The sequence below is a fragment of the Oncorhynchus mykiss genome, chromosome 18 (assembly GCF_057628025.1).
Source record: "Oncorhynchus mykiss isolate SJ-2025 chromosome 18, ASM5762802v1, whole genome shotgun sequence".
NCBI classification, from domain to species: Eukaryota; Metazoa; Chordata; class Actinopteri; order Salmoniformes; family Salmonidae; genus Oncorhynchus; species Oncorhynchus mykiss.
In genome coordinates this window covers 76,614,622-76,634,766 of record NC_143039.1, presented here as the reverse complement: position 1 = coordinate 76,634,766, position 20,145 = coordinate 76,614,622, and the positions used below count along the sequence as shown (strand labels likewise).

At 44.8% G+C, this 20,145-nt stretch overlaps 2 protein-coding genes across 2 annotated transcripts in view; both read left to right on the top strand.

The window, feature by feature from the left end:
- The first annotated feature begins 2,044 nt into the window (after positions 1 to 2,044).
- Positions 2,045 to 12,695, top strand: myclb (MYCL proto-oncogene, bHLH transcription factor b). The gene is made up of 3 exons (XM_021572916.3): positions 2,045 to 2,538; positions 3,221 to 3,909; positions 10,327 to 12,695. Exons 2-3 carry the CDS (start codon positions 3,282 to 3,284, stop codon positions 11,106 to 11,108), a joined length of 1,410 nt encoding a protein of 469 aa, XP_021428591.2. The 5' UTR covers positions 2,045 to 2,538; positions 3,221 to 3,281; the 3' UTR covers positions 11,109 to 12,695.
- A 2,541-nt stretch (positions 12,696 to 15,236) lies between these two features.
- trit1 (tRNA isopentenyltransferase 1) overlaps positions 15,237 to 20,145 on the top strand; it is a 60,179-nt gene continuing 55,270 nt past the window's right edge. The window contains exon 1 of the mRNA XM_090209431.1: positions 15,237 to 15,448. Within this exon, the coding sequence (XP_090065557.1) occupies positions 15,290 to 15,448 (159 nt within the window). The 5' untranslated portion in view covers positions 15,237 to 15,289. The remainder of the gene's footprint in view (positions 15,449 to 20,145) is intronic.

Here is a 20,145-nt window from a genome sequence, read left to right as displayed (position 1 = left end):
AATAGAGCCAGTAGATAATGGACTGACTGAGAAGGGGATAGAGCCAGTAGATAATGGACTGACTGAGAGGGGATAGAGCCAGTAGATAATGGGCTGACTGAGAGGGGATAGAGCCAGTAGATAATGGACTGACTGAGAGGGGATAGAGCCAGTAGTTAATGGACTGACTGACTGGGGAATAGAGCCAGTAGATAATGGGCTGACAGAGAGGGGATAGAGCCAGTAGATAATGGACTGACAGAGAGGGGATAGAGCCAGTAGATAATGGGCTGACTGAGAGGGGATAGAGCCAGTAGTTAATGGACTGACTGACTGGGGAATAGAGCCAGTAGATAATGGACTGACTGAGAAGGGGATAGAGCCAGTAGCTAATGGGCTGACAGAGAGGGGATAGAGCCAGTAGATAATGGGCTGACTGAGAGGGGATAGAGCCAGTAGATAATGGGCTGACAGAGAGGGGATAGAGCCAGTAGATAATGGACTGACTGAGAGGGGATAGAGCCAGTAGATAATGGACTGACAGAGAGGGGATAGAGCCAGTAGATAATGGGCTGACTGAGAGGGGATAGAGCCAGTAGATAATGGGCTGACTGAGAGGGGATAGAGCCAGTAGATAATGGACTGACTGAGAAGGAGATAGAGCCAGTAGATAATGGACTCACTGAGAGGGGATAGAGCCAGTAGATAATGGACTGACTGAGAAGGGGATAGAGCCAGTAGATAATGGACTGACTGAGAGGGGATAGAGCCAGTAGATAATGGACTGACTGAGAAGGGGATAGAGCCAGTAGATAATGGACTGACAGAGAGGGGATAGAGCCAGTAGATAATGGACTGACTGAGAAGGGGATAGAGCCAGTAGATAATGGACTGACTGAGAGGGGATAGAGCCAGTAGATAATGGACTGACTGAGAGGGGATAGAGCCAGTAGATAATGGACTGACTGAGAGGGGATAGAGCCAGTAGATAATGGGCTGACTGAGAAGGGGATAGAGCCAGTAGATAATGGGCTGACTGAGAAGGGGATAGAGCCAGTAGATAATGGACTGACTGAGAGGGGATAGAGCCAGTAGATAATGGACTGACTGAGAGGGGATAGAGCCAGTAGATAATGGGCTGACTGAGAAGGGGATAGAGCCAGTAGATAATGGGCTGACAGAGAGGGGATAGAGCCAGTAGATAATGGACTGACTGAGAAGGGGATAGAGCCAGTAGATAATGGACTGACTGAGAAGGGGATAGAGCCAGTAGATAATGGACTGACTGAGAGGAGATAGAGCCAGTAGATATATCATTGTCTTTAGTTCATATAATATGTTATATATATATATATGTGTGTGTTGAGTTTATATTGTTGTTCCGTATATAATACACTCATTACTGATTCACATTCCACAATAGCCTACCAAGTATGATTTTAGGTGTAGAGAAGTAGCAGTATCTGCCTGTTTCCCCATGCATGTGTGTTTCTGTCTGTCTGTGAGTCGACACCAGCTGTGTGTGTGTGTGTTTGTCCGTCAGCAGCTGTTGATCAGATGTACTTGGCCTAGCAGAGCGCTGGCTTTGCTTCGCTATCGACTGAGAGACAGTGGGGGGTCTTTCACATCACAAGGTTGATAATGATCACATAGATATAGGATGCAGTTTAGGACATCAGACACCACAGCCATATGTCCAGCACAATACACACACACACACACACACACACACACACACACACACACACACACACACACACACACACACACACACACACACACATACACACACACACACACACACACACACACACACACACACACACACACACACACACACTTGTATTATTGCAACATATGCAAAGCCCTACCCTTGTTTAAATGAAATGCTGCACATGTCATGGTTAGAATAATGTCTGTCTTATAACGAACTACCTGTTGTCTAATCGGGTCCCGTTAGGCATTTTTAACGGTCTTGGAAAAAAGGACTCCTTGGAAATGATTCTGTCCCTTTAACCGGTAGGTGGAGCCTCCTTACTGTCGTCCGCCTCTTATGTAAATCCCAGCCTCTCCTTCTTCCCGTGATATAGCGCAGCAGTCGGTTTGTATCCATAGCCAACTCTATCCTATCCAAGTCACGGTTTGTGGGAGGTTTAAACCTACTAGTCTACTTTCTAATACCGTTTTGGTGAGCTTTCAACTGGAAGCAACAGCTAATTATAGCGAGAGTAGTTTACTGCAAGAGGCTCCAGTTTCGCGGTGTTGTTCGGGCTACTCATTATAGGAATTAACGAAGAAGACGCAAGACGCTCCTTAGATTTCACCAACGCATAAAGGAGAACATCTTTATTTTTCCTTGCCTAAACTGAAGACTTGTATTTGTAGACTAACGCCTACTAATAGAAGACAGCCTCCATCGAAGTGTTTCGGGAAGTTTGGGTTGTAAATACGCCTGTGGGTCATTTATTTAGGCTAAGATTTACCAGTGGGATTGGAGTGTATTTCCTCTCTTTCTTTTCAATGCTTTGTGAGAACGGGTGGTCGTCTACCGTAAAAACGGTGAGTGTTGCTCTGAAGACGTTTTCAAACTTTTTTTATTGCGCCATTTGGGAATTTTTCGATTTGGCCACAAATGTAAAGGGAGGGGGGGGGGGTTATGTTTTTTTATGCTAGTAGCCCCCCAAAATAAACAGAGTGGATGATGTTGGAGAGGGTGAATGTATTTCACCGGTGTAGTTGGCAACGTTGTATTCGGTAACGTAACTATGTTGGGACACGGAGTTCTTTAGTTCTGTGTTCACTGTTGCGAGGCGATGGTGGTAACAATCATTTGCGAGGTTGTTGTAGCTTGTTATTTTTTTTTTCCTTCAGTGTAGTTAGAGGGTATTCACGGGGTTATTGGTTCCGATATAATTACTGAATCTAGAACCAAATAGCCATTTCAACACTTTTCAAGGATGCATAAGTTACTTGACATGTTCTATACAATTAGAAATCTATACAAGGACAGTGTTTTTAATGATAAATCGTGATAACCCACATTTCCTTAATTGAGAAGGATCCCCCCCCCCCCCCCCCCCCCCCCACACACACACACACACACACACTAGATATTGACAGATGTGAAATCGCCAGACACAATAGTTGTATCATAACATAATAATGTGTTAATCACAAGTGCAACGTGCTAGGCTGATTCCCAGTACTCTCTCCCCTTTCTCTCTCTCTCTTGTGTCCCCAGTAAGGCTATTGATAACGGAGATAAGTGAAGAGTGCGCTCCCACGCCTGCCCTGACCTCTAGATGCCGGGCATAAACTCCACCACCGCCCCTCACTATGAGTCAGGCTGGGAGATGGAGTACGACCGCTATCAACATTACTTCTACGACGACCACGATCCGGATGAGGATTTCTTTAAATCCACTGCGCCCAGCGAGGACATATGGAAGAAATTCGAGCTAGTACCGACCCCGCCCATGTCCCCTATCCGGACTTTAGAGGGGGCAGCCGGGGTCGGGATGATCTGCCCTTCCCTGGGGGACAAACTCGAGTGGGTGTCCCAGTTTTTGGGTCAAGAGGACGACCAGGATGTGCCGTGTAAATTCAGTTCTGCCGACGAGGCTTTGGGGAACCTGAGCTCCATTATCATTCAGGACTGCATGTGGAGCAGCTTCTCCGCGAGCAAACAGCTGGAGAAAGTTGTCGGGGAACGATATGCTTCCTGTCCCGGGTCGGGGCCGACCAAACCAGCTGGCATCAACACCACCGGGAGGGCGCAGTGTGTGACGATACCCATGGACGCTCAGGTTCTCAGTAGCTTGGCAACGGATTGCGTGGACCCGGCTGCTGTTCTCACCTTCCCCCTGACCGGGGGACCGTTCAAGAAACCTGCGGTGTCCTCCGGTTCGGAATCCCCCACAGACTCATCAGGTAAGTTACAAGTTCAACGTTGGTCTGTAAACTGACTATATGAAGGTCCTTTTACTGTCGTGAGTCTGGGACTCTGGATGCTGTCAATTTGCTATAGTTAACATACTGGCCAATAAGCAACAACCTGGTCTCAGAGCATTTCATATTATTTTGTACGTAAATTTGCAACACTCCATTTAGTATGATATGTTATGTTTCGTGTGATATGTATTCATTTGTGAATTTCCATCACCCATTTCATATATGTTATGAATGACAATTCGTATATGTTACGAATTTGCAAAAAGCACAATATGTTACAAATTTGCAAATATGATGTGAATTTTAGTTAGGTGGCTAAAGTTAGCTAGGCTGTTTTGTTTTTGAGAAAATTATTATTTTACAATGACAGCCTACCGGGGAACAGTGGGTTAACTGCCTTGTTCAGGGGGCAGAACAACAGATTTTTACCTTGTCAGCTCGGGGATACGATCCAGCAAACTTTTGGTTATTAGTCCAACGCTCTAACCACTAGGCTACCTGCCTCTAACCACTAGGCTACCTGCCTCTAACCACTAGGCTACCTGCCTCTAACCACTAGGCTACCTGCCTCTAACCACTAGGCTACCTGCCTCTAACCACTAGGCTACCTGCCTCTAACCACTCGGCTACCTGCCTCTAACCACTCGGCTACCTGCCTCTAACCACTCGGCTACCTGCCTCTAACCACTCGGCTACCTGCCTCTAACCACTCGGCTACCTGCCTCTAACCACTCGGCTACCTGCCTCTAACCACTCGGCTACCTGCCTCTAACCACTCGGCTACCTGCCTCTAACCACTCGGCTACCTGCCTCTAACCACTAGGCTACCTTTCTCTAACCACTAGGCTACCTGCCTCTAACCACTAGACTACCTGCCTCTAACCACTCGGCTACCTGCCTCTAACCACTAGGCTACCTGCCTCTAACCACTCGACTACCTGCCTCCACCTCTTGCTATGTGTGACTATGTTTCATGATATGCAAATTTCTTTATTTTCCTTTAAAGCTGCAACATGTAACTTTTTAGAACCAAATTCACATAAATGTGTTATAGATATGTTATTCTCATTGTAAGGAAGTTTAAGAAGCAGGTAGATCTGTTCTATGTGTGCTATTTCTATGCGTTCCAAGGTTAGTTTAGTTTCTTTAACGCTTGGTTTTGTACACCGGCTTCAAAACAGCTGAAAATACAATATTTTTGGTTGTGGAAAATATATTTTCACATCGGTTTAGATGGTAATAATGATTCTCTACACTATACTTCCTTGTTTTTGTCACAAACTGAAATTAGGCTAACTAAACCATTTTAGCAACCAGGAAATAGCAGAGTGATTTATGCATAGTGCATCTTCAAGTCAGAAATGTGGTCTCAATCTATTGGGTGCCTGAAAGCTCGGTATTCATGGTTCAACTGTGCAGGTGAGCATACACTTTCAGCACAAAACTGTTTACATGTATTTATTTATTTTTAAATTAAGAAGGAACATTTTGTTTAATGGAAAATTGTGTTTTTACAAAGGAGTTATATTTCCTTACCAAAAGTGGCCAATGAAACTGTAGAATAGACCTCAGAAATGTAGTAGTTGGTTGACAGACAGATACCTGGGAACCAATCTGTCCGTACCTCTTATCTGGCTACAATGCTCTATAGCCTATAAGGCCCCTCGTCCTCTCTCTTTGTAAAATGCCCATTTGAAATCATTAAAACACACACACACACACAAAAAACATCTTCTAGTAATTACCTCTTCAAGAGCAGATCATCCACAGGGAAGGAATTTACACGCAGAGTGCATACCAAACGGCATACTTAGTCCCTATATATAGTGCACTACTTTTGACCAGAGCCCTATGGAACCCTATCCCCTATATATAGTGCACTACTTTTGACCAGAGCCCTATGGAACCCTATTCCCTATATAGTGCACTACTTTTGACCAGAGCCCTATGGAACCCTATCCCCTATATATAGTGCACTACTTTAGACCAGAGCCCTATGGAACCCTATCCCCTATATATAGTGCACTACTTTAGACCGGAGCCATATTCCCTAAATAGTGCACTACTTTAGACCAGAACCCTATGGAACCCTATTCCCAATATAGTGCACTACTTTAGACCAGAGCCCTATGGAACCCTATTCCCTATATAGTGCACTACTTTAGACCAGAACCCTATGGAACCCTATTCCCTATATAGTGCACTACTTTAGACCAGAGCCCTATGGAACCCTATCCCCTATATATAGTGCACTACTTTAGACCGGAGCCATATTCCCTAAATAGTGCACTACTTTAGACCAGAACCCTATTCACTATAAAGTGCTCTACTTTAGACCAGAGCCCTATGGAACCCTATCCCCTATAGGGAATAGGGTTCCATAGGGCTCAGGTCTAAAGTAGTGCACTATATAGGGACTAGGGTTCCATTTGGGAAACAACCAGAGAGCATTAGTACTACTACCACTGGCTCCCTGGAGTCTGGTCAGCGAGTTGGAGCCGAAATTAGATGTATATGATGTTAAATGTAGGCCCAGTGTTAAACATCCACATTTAGACACAAGGCTATGATATATTTCTACATATTGGAATAGCCGAAGTTGTTACAACCAAAGAATATCTCCAAAGATTATTCTTTGTATAGTGAATGGCTGTAGTGAACTGGTCACAGCACGTGGCTTCAATGCTCGGCCTTGTTGCAAATTGAATGATTGTGGGGGGGGGAGGAAACTCTGATAAAACCAGTGATTTTGCTCGGAGACTGAGGTCCCTTGTTATTACTCAGAATGTGAGAACACTAGCCACATATCATTCTGTCTCCCCCCCCCCCCCCCCCCCTCCTCCTCCCACCACGTGACTGAAATGAATAACCTGAGAGGGGGACTTTCCACTGGGCATGAGGTAGGCACTGATCGTGTGTCATGCCCATTTCGGGTCATAGGATGTCATACTAATTTGGGGCTTTTCATCTCGTAGAATTGAGGAAGAGACACAAGACCCACTTGTGTTTGACAACAGCTGATAATCAGATAATGGCGACGCCTTGTACCAAAATGAACCAATGGCGGGAATCGACTCAATTGTGCATCAGATGACGCCTTATCATGAATGAGCCTAGTATGGGGTAGATTAGAGTTTACTGAACAGTAAATTCAAAATAGTACCCAGTATTAGTAGTACCCAGTATGTAGTACCCAGTATTAGTAGTACCCAGTATTAGTGTACCCAGTATTAGTAGTACCCAGTATAAGTAGTACGAGCAGTACCCAGTATTAGTAGTACCCAGTATAAGTAGTACGAGTAGTACCCAGTTTTAGTAGTACCCAGTATGCAGTTTTAGTGGTAGGCAAGACTTTGACACAGATTTCAGACCTGTGTGATATGACGTTTAGAAGAGGGAGAGGGAGAGTGTGAGGGAGAGGGAGAGTGTGTGAAAGGTTGCTTGGAGTTCACTGTTCCAGAAGCTTTTACCCAGAACTCTGGGGTACGGCCAGCCACAGTGTGTGGATACAGATGCAAGCTTTTAATTTTTTATTATTCCCCCCAATTTCGTTGTATCCACTTGGTAGTTAGTCTCTACTCGTCGCTGCAGCTCCCGTACGGACTCGAGAGGCGTGCGTCCTCCGAATCCCAACAAACTGCTTCTTGACACGATGCCCGCTTAACCCAGAAGCCAGCCGCACCTACGGTGTCGGAGTGCACTGCGGTGCACTGCACTGAGTGCACGGCCTGCACCACAGGAGTCACTAGTGCACGATGGGACAAGGACATCCCTGCTGGCAAAACCCTCCCCTAACCCAGACACCGCTGGGACAATTGTGCGCCGCACCATGGGTCTCATGGCTGCGACAGAGCCCGGACTCGAACCCAGAATCTCTAGTGGCACAGCGGTGCAGTGCCTTATACCACTGTGCCACTCAGGAGGCCATCAGCAAGCTTACCGGTACACACTTTCCCTGAAATAAAGTACACAAGGGACTTAATTTATAATAAGGGGAACATCAGACCTCTCTGAAATGAAAATGGATTACCCTCCCTTCAGCCAGATATATAATTTACCTAACCCCTCCCTGAACGCTTTAAAAAAAAGTGACTCTCCCTACATCCACTTTGTTTTAATTATTATTTTGGATAGCAGAACAACATGTCTACCATTTTTTTCCCCCCTCACTTCTAGGACAGACCAGAGCCTTGGATAGGCAGTTTTACAAAGTTGTTCTTCGTCCTGTAACTATGACATGGCAACACAGGAGTTTTGATCGAGCACAGAAAGTTACGGGCCAGAAAGTTGTGGGGTCACCGTGGACAAGAGTAGGGGGTGAAAGGATCTTCTTTACAGGACAAGCATTGCATGAAAACGTTCATCGTAATTTGCAGGTCTGAGGGGGGAAAATAAATGGATACTACCTTTCAAAAGTTTGGGGGTCACTTAGAAATGTCCTTGTTTTCCATGAAAACATACCTGAAATGAGTTGCAAAATGAATAGGAAATATTGTCAAAATGTTGACAAGTTTATAAATAATACTTTTTAATTTAAATAATAATTGTGTCTTCCAAACTTTGCTTTTGTCAAAGAATCCTCCATTTGCAGCAATTACAGCCTTGCAGACCTTTGGCATTCTAGTTGTCAATTTGTTGAGGTAATCTGAAGAGATTTCACACCATGCTTCCTGAAGCACCTCCCACAAGTTGGATTGGCTTGATGAGCACTTCTTACGTACCATACGGTCAAGCTGCTCCCACAACAGCTCAATAGGGTTGAGATCTGGTGACTGTGCTGGCTACTCCATTATAGACAGAATGCAAGCTGACTGCTTCTTCCCTAAATAGTTCTTCCATAGTTTGGAGCTGTGCTTTGGGTCGTTGTCCTGTTGTAGGAGGAAATTGGCTCCAATTTAAGCGCCGTCCACCAGGTATGGCATGGCATTGCAAAATGGAGTGATCGACTTCCTTCATCAAGATCCCTTTTACCCTGTACAAATCTCCCCTTTACCACCACAAAAGCACCCCCAGACCATCACATTGCCTCCACCATGCTTGACAGACGGCGTCTAGCACTCACTCCTCCAACATCTTTTCATTTTTTTCTGCGTCTCACAAATGTTTTTCTTTGTGATCCGAACACCTCAAACTTAGATTTGTCTGACCATAACACTTTTTACCAATCTTCCTCTGTCCAGTGTCTGTGTTCTTTTGTCCTTGCCCATCTTAATCCTTTATTTTTCTTGGCCAGTCTGAGATATGGCTTTTTCTTTGCAACTCTGCCTAGAAGGCCAGCATCCCGGAGTTGCCTCTTCACTGTTGACGTTGAGACTGGTCTTTTGTGGGTACTATTTAATGTGGCTGCCAGTTGAGGACTTGTGAGGCGTCTGTTTCTCAAACTAGACACTCTAATGTACTTGTCCTCTTGCTCAGTTGTGCACCGGGGCCTCCCACTCCTCTTTCTATTCTGGTTAGATCCAGTTAGATCCAGATCCTAGATCTGTTCTGTGAAGGGAGTAGTACACAGCGTTGTACGAGATCTTCAGTTTCTTGGCAATTTCTTGTATGGAAGAGCCTTCATTTTTAAGAACAAGAATAGACTGACGAGTTTCAGGAGAAAGGTCTTTGTTTCTGGACATTTTGTGCCTGTAATCGAACCCACAAATGCTGATGCTCCAGATACTCAACTGCTTCTTTAATCAAAACAACAGTTTTCCGCTGTGCTAACATAATTGCAAAAGGGTTTTCTAATGATCAATTAGCCTTTTTAAAATGGTAAACTTGGATTAGCTGACACAACGTGCCATTGGAACACAGGAGTGATGGTTGCTGATAATGGGCCTCTGTACGCCTATGTAGATATTCCATAAAACATCTGCCGTTTTCCAGCTACAATAGTCATTTACAACATTAACAATGGCTACACTGTATTTCTGATCAATTTGTTGTTATTTTAATAGACAAAAAAAAATGTGCTTCTCTTTCAAAAACAAGGAGATTTCTAAGTGACCCCGACCTTTTGACCTTTTGAACGGTTAGTGTGTGTGTATAGCCTAATAAGAAACTCATTCTAAAACACTGAAACATTGACCCCCCCCCCACACACACTTTCTTTTCCCTCCCCAATTTCTTGGTATCCAATTGGTAGTCTTGTCAAATGACTAAACCCTCCCAAGTTCATTTTATACTATTTTAAACTGTTTTTTTTAAATATTTTGATTTCCTGTTTGTGTTTATTGTGAACATAAATGGGTAAATAAAGTGATTTTTATAAAGGATCACGTGAATAAACGTCATGCTCATAGTAGTTGATTATCTTCGTCATAGTAGTTGATTATCTTCGTTTCAGAAGTTTCTTTGATTTTTTTTTTTTTTTTTTGCTCTGGTCACTAAACTTCTCTATTGCTTCTCCAGATGATGAATCTAGTGATGATGATGAGGACGAAGAGGAGATTGATGTGGTGACTGTGGAACACAAGCAGTACAAGCCCCGGCGGCTGGCCAACGGCGGGCTGAACGGGCGGACGCCGGTGACCATCACGGTCGGAGCGGACCCTGTGGACCCGTGTATGAAACACTTCCACATCTCTATCCACCAACAGCAGCATAACTACGCAGCGCCTTCTCCGGACGCACACAAACATCCCGAGCCCCCCAGGAAGAGAGTCCGACACGAGCCCCTAAACTCTTCTCATAACTTCTCAAACTCATCTCACCCCAAGCCACACCCCGGCCCCGCCTCAACCAATCAGAACCCTGAGAGCAAACCACCTCACGTCGCAGTGGCAACGGCCGGTTCGGAGTCACCTGACGCCAACACGCTCATCCTTGCCTCCTCCCCCTCGAACTCTCCATCCTCCTCCTCCCACCACCACCTCTCCTCCTTGAAGTCCTGCTCCCACCCCTGCAGCCCCCAGTCCTCTGACTGTGAGGACACGGACAAACGCAAGACTCACAACTTCCTGGAACGTAAACGGCGCAATGACCTGCGCTCTCGTTTCCTGGCGCTGCGGGACAACATCCCTGGCTTGGCAGAGTGCCCCAAGACACCCAAGGTGGCCATCCTGACACGTGCCACTGAGTACCTGGCGCAGCTGCACTCTAGCGAGCGCCAGCGGGCACAGGAGAAACGTCAGCTGAAGGCCAGGCAACAGCAGCTACTCCGCAGGTTGGCACAGCTCAAACAATGCCCCTGAACTCACTGACTGACTGGCAGGCTGGCAAAGCTCAAACAACATCCCTGAACTGACTGGCATACTGACTGGCAGCGACCTCTAGTCGACAGAAACCAGGACTCTCATTAACTGGCAGGCCGGCAGGGAGAGAAGCCCAAGTAGTATGCTTTGCTGAATCCTATATTATTAACCAGGACTGATTCAAGACCAGGGACAGATCTCAACCCTATATTATTAAACCAGGACTGAGTCAAAACCAGGGACGGATCTCAAGCCTATATTATTAAACCAGGACTGAGTCAAAACCAGGGACGGATCTCAAGCCTATATTATTAAACCAGGACTGAGTCAAAACCAGGGACAGATCTGACCCCTATATTATTAAACCAGGACTGAGTCAAAACCAGGGACAGATCTGAACCCTATATTATAAACCAGGACTGAATCAAAACCAGGGACGGATTTGAGAGGATTTTCTTGCTCTCGTTGGCCCAATCCCAAATGGATCCCTTTGCCCCTATTCGTAGGAAAGCGGTTGAAGATCTGCAAGGGCAACAACGATCAAGGGAAAGAACATAGTGGGTTTAGTGTTGGGATGGGGTTGTGAACTCCCAGACACACACACACACACACACACACACACACACACACACACACACACACACACACACACACACACAGGATGAGATTAAGGAGCAAAGACACGAACGGTCACTTTGTGGGGTGGGGAAGTGGGTTATAATGTGGTGTTATGGTTCTGTTGTTTTGCACATTTGCTTCAGAGTGATTGACAGAGCAATCATCTCGTCAGGAAGGACAGTAACCTGATGTCACGTGATCATAGTTTTGTTATTTGGGGCGGGGGGGGGGGGGGGGGGTTCTGGGCTGGCATTTTATCTCTCTGTTATATCTACCAAATTAATAAAGTATGTAAATATGTTAATGTTAAGTCATGAGAAGTTATCATGCCACGTAGGCGGTGTGAGATTTGATTGTATGCTTGTGTAAAGAAGATTATCCCTCGCTACAGCAACAACGGCTCAGCTGGAGTTGATGTTGACATGAGAACATCTTGGAAAAAGAATCCAAAACCAAATACATTTTGATCAACTCTGAAACTCCACAAAATCTTTATACTTTCAGTGCCATTTTGAAACCAGTCAGCGACTAATGGATTTTTTTTTCTAATGATCAAAATGTTAGCCATTGCAAACAATGGCAGTTCATTTGAAACGGACAGGAAATGGAACATCTGCTTGTCCCATGTTAACGTTGCCCCTATAATATTTGCCAACCTTATTTCCTGTTATTGTCTAAGACTGTATGGTGGTATATGAGTGGATCCATCGATTGTGCATTGTGTTCAGATCAGCCTGTGTTTTGTGTGTGTGTGTGTGTGTGTGTGTGTGTTTGCATGTCTCCTTCTGTGTGTTACATACGAGTATCCTTCTAGAGAGTCCCTAATGAACCAAAACCAGAGCTTTCAGATTTCATTCTATTTTCTTTCCTGTCACTGGCTTAACTCACATATCAAAATGCTTATTATTATTTTTTTTGTTAGTAAAAAGGTGAAGTAAATAAACATTCAAATAATAACACGATTGAAACGTTACTTTGATCACACTTTGTGACGCTGTTCTCAATGCCCGTTTTTCTTTACAGTTCTAATTTAGTTTTTTGTTGATTTGTACAAAAGGTCAGAGTTTTGTACTATATTTTCCTACAGTGTTTTTTTTTTGTTGTTGTTGTGAGCTGACGTGGTTGGTATGGCTGTTATGTGCAGCCCCTCACTCTCTACCTCCCCCCCCACTCTCTCTCACCCTTCCCTGCTCAAACTAATCACTGTCTAGCCAGCACTTTCTAAAATCTCACAATAGGGCACCTAAGAGGATGTAGTTCTTTAAAGGCCTTGGCCGGTCGGTGCGTAGCCTGACGTGAACCCACTGTCTCAGCCCCTCCCTCCCTCACCCCCAGTGTACCCACTGTCTCAGCTCCTCCCTCCCTCACCCCCAGGGAACCCACTGTCTCAGCCCCCCCCCCCCCCAGGGAACCCACTGTCTCAGCCCCCCCCACCCCCCCAGGGAACCCACTGTCTCAGCCCCTCCCTCCACTCCCCCCCCCACGGAACCCACTGTCTCAGCCCCTCCCTCCCTCACCCCCAGGGAACCCACTGTCTCAGCCCCTCCCTCCCTCACCCCTAGTGTACCCACTGTCTCAGCTCCTCCCTCCCTCACCCCTAGTGAACCCACTGTCTCAGCCCTATCCTCCCTCCCTCACCCTTATTGAACCCACTGTCTCAGCCCCTCCCTCCCCCCTAGTGAACCCACTGTCTCAGCCCTATCCTCACTCCCTCCCTCAACCCCAGTGAACCCACTGTCTCAGCCCCTCCCGCCAGCTGTATCACAGCACGTTAGTTAACTCTGGGGGTGATTAGTTGAAGCCATAGCAACAGAGAAGCTCTGAAACTATGGTTGTGTGCCAAATGGTTCCCTATATAGTAATCCACTACTGACTAGAACCCTATGGGCCCTAATCCATTTATAGTGCACCCCCCCCAAGAACCCTATGGGCCCTAATCCATTTATAGTGCAACCCCCCAAGAACTCTATGGGCCCTGGTACAAAAAAAAATATTGTACAATGTAGGGAATAGGGTGCCGTAGGAGATGAGCACTCATCCTGTAGTGTAACAGACTTGATGATGTATTTTTAATATAACCTACTCAGTGGCCTGTCATCATCCTTGTTACCGAGAGAGAGAGAGATCTCAGGATTACCTCGGTAGGAGCGCTGATCTAGGATCAGTTTTGGCATATAGATAAAACAATAATAATAAGATTAGAAATGGACAGATCCTAGATCAGCACTCCTACTCTCAGATGCGTTGTGGATATGGGCAGCCTGGTTTCAGAAGGTGAGCTGCTACTAATGTTAACCCTGAAAGCTTGGATTACTCCCTCTGCCTCCCACAGAGTAGCGAGGGCGAGCGTAGAGCAGAACGATGGAGAGGGTGAGATAGTAGGGGAAAGGGCAGTTGGAAGAGAGAGAGAGAGAGAGAGAGAGTAGGAAGGGAGAGCAAAACTAGAGTATCTCTTCACTTTCACTACTTTCTTCATCTGTTCTTTCAGCACATACCACCAGTAGCCTGTATTTATCTCTTGTAACGCAAGGTCTATTAGCGCCGCCTCAGGATTGGCTGTAGCCCATTGTAGTTTTAATTTGTCACTGGTCTCTGTGTGTTAGACACAGTCATTTTGGCAGTGGGCCATACTACACTTCACTCTGGGAATTCTAATATGGTGGCAGGCAGCCTTTTCTCAAGCACTTTGTTTTCAGTACCTCGAGCCTATATGTACAGGGAGAATCAGACCAATGTAATAAATTCAAAACATCACCTCAGTCTCTTCTCTTTTTGTCTAGCCTGTTTTTTTTGTTCATATATGCTGACAACGACAATATCACATGAATGTTCTGGAATCATTCACACCACAGGAAGTTGGTGGCATCTTAATTGGGGAGCACAGGCTCAGACTTGTGGGAAGACCTATTTTTCTTGCTAGTTTTTTCCTGAAGTAAGCGTGACTGTTAGTAGGGCACTGGGCTGACTGCTTCACTTTGCAGGGTTGAGGGGATAACAAACTATTTCCAGAGGAGAGGTGTGTCCTTGTACTTTAAAATCAACACCTGTGCAAGTAAGCAGTGAAAACTACTCCCACTCTTCAACGGCCTTCTCCATGGAAACATCTCGGCCTCATTGCCATAGCAACACGTATCTAAAGTTACTATGGCTCTACTCCCCCCAGTTTCTATAGTAACCCTTACAAGATCGATTTGCTGGGAGAAGCCCTCCCCTTTAGTAAAGTAAATCAAGAACAGAAAATACAGCCTATTATTATTGGTATATAAACGACACTACAATGATACAAATGTAGTGTCGTCTTTGTCCACATAACAGCCTAATATGTTTTTTGGATGCAGGCTATTATAAACGGTGAGATACATATTTAGGTTAGTGTACTATTTTTCTATAGTCTTGTGGACCAAAATACCTTCCGTCTTCACTCGACTTCTTTTTTTTTTTTTTTTTATCAAAGCCGGTGCCATGGGAACCTCTTGCCGTTGCCTAGTTACAGAGCCCGCCTCATATCCGGTCTCAGTTCTAAGGCGCGTGTCTGATCAGCTGGGAACGACGGTAAAAGCAACATGGCGGCGCCCGTGCGAGGCTTGCAGTGTGCTCTGAAAAAGAGTATTGTACCACCGTTAGTCGTGATTTTAGGAGCAACCGGTACTGGGAAGTCTAAACTGGCGATTGAAATTGGTAAACGACGTCAGGGAGAGATAATCAGTGCCGATTCCATGCAGGTAAGAGGACACAAGCGCCGTGGATGTGGCATACTGTGTGGTAGGATTCGCATATAGGGCATTTGGAGAGAACGAGGTTTATTTCTAGTGAACTACTTTTATCAGATTTCAGGCCTATTTCGTAACTGACTTACCTTATAAATGCTGCCAATTCGCTGTCCAAACGTGTTTCTTAGTTTGCGTGTTTTTGAAGTTAACGTTAGTTAGCAACCGTCAAAGTTCAGTACCCAACCTGCTGTGGGTATTTTGCCTGAATTCACATGGGTGTCTAAATAGCTTGGTACTGTATCTATGAGTGAGAATTGGAAGGATATCGCGCCTCAGTCACACCAATCGTATATTTGCAATTTGGCACACCAGAAGTAGGTTCATTTCCAAAGGAACGCGGCGTTTGCCTTGCAGAGGCGTTGGATTTATTTAACAGAAGGTGGAAGTTGAACACGTATCCAATTGATACTGCGTTTTATTTTGTGCAATTTCGTTATCGGTTTGGTTGCTGTTGCAGGGACGCATGCCAACCTCGCCCCCCTCCAGTTTGCCCCATCGACTAGCCAGCAGATTCCAATAGAGTACCACTGTACGAGTCATAATACCTATAAACCTAGAGGTCAAACGGGTAATAAATGAAATGCTAATATGGCTATCATAAAGAACTAGAAATGCAGTGATGATCTGGCCGTGACTGGCAAATCGAGGCAAAGGTAAGAATATCTGGATTTGAAAATAAGAGAGCTGCACACTCTAGGAGCTCAGATGAAAAAATGTCACTACCAACGTTTCGACAGCCAAGCTGTCTTCAAGAATCTCTGGATTAACTATATCATGTTAGCTAAATGTAGTATTGAATAAATACATTTTATTTAAATGGAACATTCTGTGAACTGGCTTGGGCGAGTTTTAACTTGACTGTTAGCAAAGGTATTTTTATACATGTTTATTTCTCCTTTATTTAACCAGCTGAGGCCAGTTGAGAACCAGTTCTCATTTACAACTGCGACCTGGACAAGATAAAGCAAAGCAGTGCGACAAAAACAACAGAGTTACACATGGGATTAACAAACGTACAGTCAATAACACAATAGAAAAGTTTATATACAGTGTGTTCAAATGGAGTGAGGAGGTATTGCAATAAATAAGCCATAGTAGCAAAGTAATTACAATTTAACAGATTAACACTGGAGTGATAGATGTGCAGATGATGATGTGCAAGTAGAAATACTGGTGTGCAAAAAAGTAAATTAAAAACAATATGGGGATGAGGTAGGTAGATTGGATGGGCTATTTACAGATGGGCTGTGTACAGCTGCAGCGATCGGTAAGATGCTCAGATAGCTGATGCTTAAAGTTAGAGATATGTCTCCAATTTAAGCAATTTTTATTTTGTATTTAATTATTTTTAGGTCAAAACATATATATATATTTTTTGCAATTTGATCCAGTCATTGGCAGCAGAGAACTGGAAAGAAAGGCGGCCAAAGTATGTGTTGGCTTTGGGGATGATGAGATACACCTGCTGGAGATAAGGCAGAGCTTTACCTAGCATGGACTTATAGATGACCTGGAGCCAGCGGGTCTGGCGACGAATATGTAGCGAGGGCCAGCCGACTAGAGCATACAGGTCGCAGTGGTGGGTGGTATAAGGTGCTTTAGTGACAAAACGGATGGCACTGTGATAAACTGCATCCAATTTGCTGAGTAGAGCGTTAGAGGCTATTTTGTCGATGACATCGCTGAAGTCAAGGATCGACAGGATAGTCAGTTTTATGAGGGTGTTTTTGGCAGCGTGAGTGAAGGAGGCTTTGTTGTGAAATAGGAAGCCAATTGTAGATTTAATTTTGGATTGGAAATGTTTAATATGAGTCTGGGAGAAGAGTTTACAGTCTAGCCAGACACCTAGGTATTTGTAGTTCTCCACATATTCTAAGACAGAACTGTCCAGAGTAGTGATGCTAGGCGGGTGTGTGCGGGCAGCGATCAGTTGAAAAGCATGAATTTAGTTTTTCCAGCGTTTTAAGAGCAGTTGGAGGCCACGGAAGGAGTGTTGTATGGCATTGAAGCTCGTTTGGAGGTTTAAGACAGTGTCCAAAGATGGGCCAGATGTATACAGAATGGTGTTGTCTGCGTAGAGGTGGATTAGGGAATCACCCGCAGCAAGAACAACATCGTTGACATATACTGAGAAAAGCCTCAGCCCGAGAATTGAACCCCGTGGTACCCCCATAGAGACTGCCAGAGGACCGGACAACATGCCCTCTGATTTGACACACTGAACTCTATCTGAAAAGTAGTTGGTGAACCAGGCGAGGCAGTCATTTGAGAAACCAAGACTGTTGAGTCTGCTGATAAGAATGCAGTGATTGACAGAGTCAAAAGCCTTGGACAGGTCGATGAAGACGGCTGCACAGTACTGTCTTATCAATGGTGGTTATGATATCGTTTAGTACCTTTGAGGGTAGCTGAGGTGACCCTGTGACCAGCTCGTGAACCGGATCGCACAGTTGAGAATATACGGTGGGATTCGAATTGGTCAGTGATCTGTTTGATAACTTGGCTTTCGAAGACTTTAGAAAGGCAGGGAAGAATGGATATAGGTCTGTAACAGTTTGGGTCTAGTGTCTCCCCCTTTTGAAGAGGGGGATGACCACGTCAGCTTTCAACTCTTTAGGGATCTTGGACGATACGAAAGAGGTTGAACAGACTGGTAATAGGGGTTGCAACAATGGAGGTGGACAATTTTAGAAAGAGAGGGTCCAGTTTGTCTAGCCCAACTGATTTGTACGGGACCAGGTTTTGCAGCTCTTTCAGAACATCTGCTATCTGGATTTGGTTGAAGTAGAAGCTGTTGGCCGGGGTTGGGGTAGCCAGGAGGAAAGCATGACCAGCCGTAGAGAAATGCTTATTGAAATTCTTGATTATCGTGGATTTATCGGTGGTGGCAGTGTTTCCTAGCCTCAGTGCAGTGGGCAGCTGGGAGGGGCTCTTATTCTCCATGGACTTTACAGTGTCAAACTTTTTGGAGTTAAAGCTACAGGATGCAAATTTCTGTTTGAAAAAGCTAGCCTTTGCTTTCCTAACTGACTGCGTGTATTGGTTCCTGACTTCCCTGAACAGTTGCATATCGTGGGGACTATTCGACGCTAGTGCAGTCCGCCACAGGATGTTTTTGTGCTGGTCAAGGGCAGTCAGGTCGGTAGTGAACCAAGGGCTATATCTATTCCTTGTTCTAAAATTTTTTGAAAGGGGCATCTTTATTTAAGATGGTGAGGAAATACATTTTAAATTAAGGTATAGGGGGCAGCATTTTCACTTTTGGATAAATAGCGTGCCCAATTTCAACTTCCTGCTACTCATGCCAGGAATATAAGATATGCATATTATTAGTATATTTGGATAGAAAAACACTGAAGTTTCTAAAACTGTTTGAATCAAGTCTGTGAGTACAACAGAACTTATGTAGCAGGCAAAACCCAGAGGACTAACTGTTGAGAATTATTAATATTTTTTGCCTCTGACTGTTCCCTGACTTGTCTTTGCCCAGGGATATTTCATGTTTTCAGTTCCTACCGCTTCCACTGGATGTCACCAGTCTTTGGAATTTGGTTGAGGTTATTCATTTGTGCAACGAAGAAGAAGCACATCCTGGAACAACGTTACACTATTGAGTTGCGCAAGATGTAAAAAGGAGCATGGTTTGTTTACTTGCTGTATTGAACACAGATAGCCCTGTTTACAATTTGATCGATTATTAACATTTTAAAATACTTAAAGTTGTATTACAAAAGTAGTTTGAAATATTTTGGCAAAGTTTATAGGCAACTTTTGAAATGTTTTGCTTCTTATGCTTTTGCCGAAAAGCTTTTAGAAATCTGACCTGTTGGCTGGATTCACAACGAGTGTAGCTTTAATTGAGTGTCTTACATGTGTGATTTAATGAATGTTTGATTTTTATATCATTATTTGAATTTGCTGTGCTGCATTTCCCCCCCCCCCAAAAAATCCCAAGTGGGACGCAAGCGTCCTCTATACCATAAGGAGTTAAAGAACGACCAGGTATCCTCTACTGATGGGATGAGGTTGATATCCTTCCAGGATACCCGGGCCAGGTCGATTAGAAAGGCCTGCTCGCAGAAGTGTTTTAAGGAGCGCTTGCCAGTGATGAGGGGTGGTCGTTTGACAGCGGATGCAGGCAATGGGGCAGTGATCGCTGAGATCCTGATTGAAAACAGCAGGAAAATATCTGAGGGTGCCCATGTTTATGGATTTAGGGTTGTACCTGGTGGGTTCCTTGATCATTTGTGTGAGATTGAGGGCATCTAGTTTAGATTGTAGGACCGCTGGGGTGTTAAGCGTATCCCAGTTTAGGTAACCTAACAGAACAAACTCTGAAGCTAGACGGGGGGCGATCAGTTCACAAATGGTGTCCAGGGCACAGCTGGGAGCTGAGGCGGGTCGGTAGCAGGCGGCAACAGTGAGAGATTTATTTCTGGAGAGTAATTTTTAAAATTAGAAGCTTGTAGAGTTCTGTCATACTTATCTCTGTGGTAGATTGCAACTCCTCCCCCTTTGGCAGTTCTATCTTGATGGAAAATGTTATAGTTGGGGATGGAAATCTCAGAATTTTTGGTGGCCTTCCTAAGCCAGGATTCAGACACGGCAAGGACATCAGGGTTGGCGGAGTGTGCTAAAGCAGTGAGTGA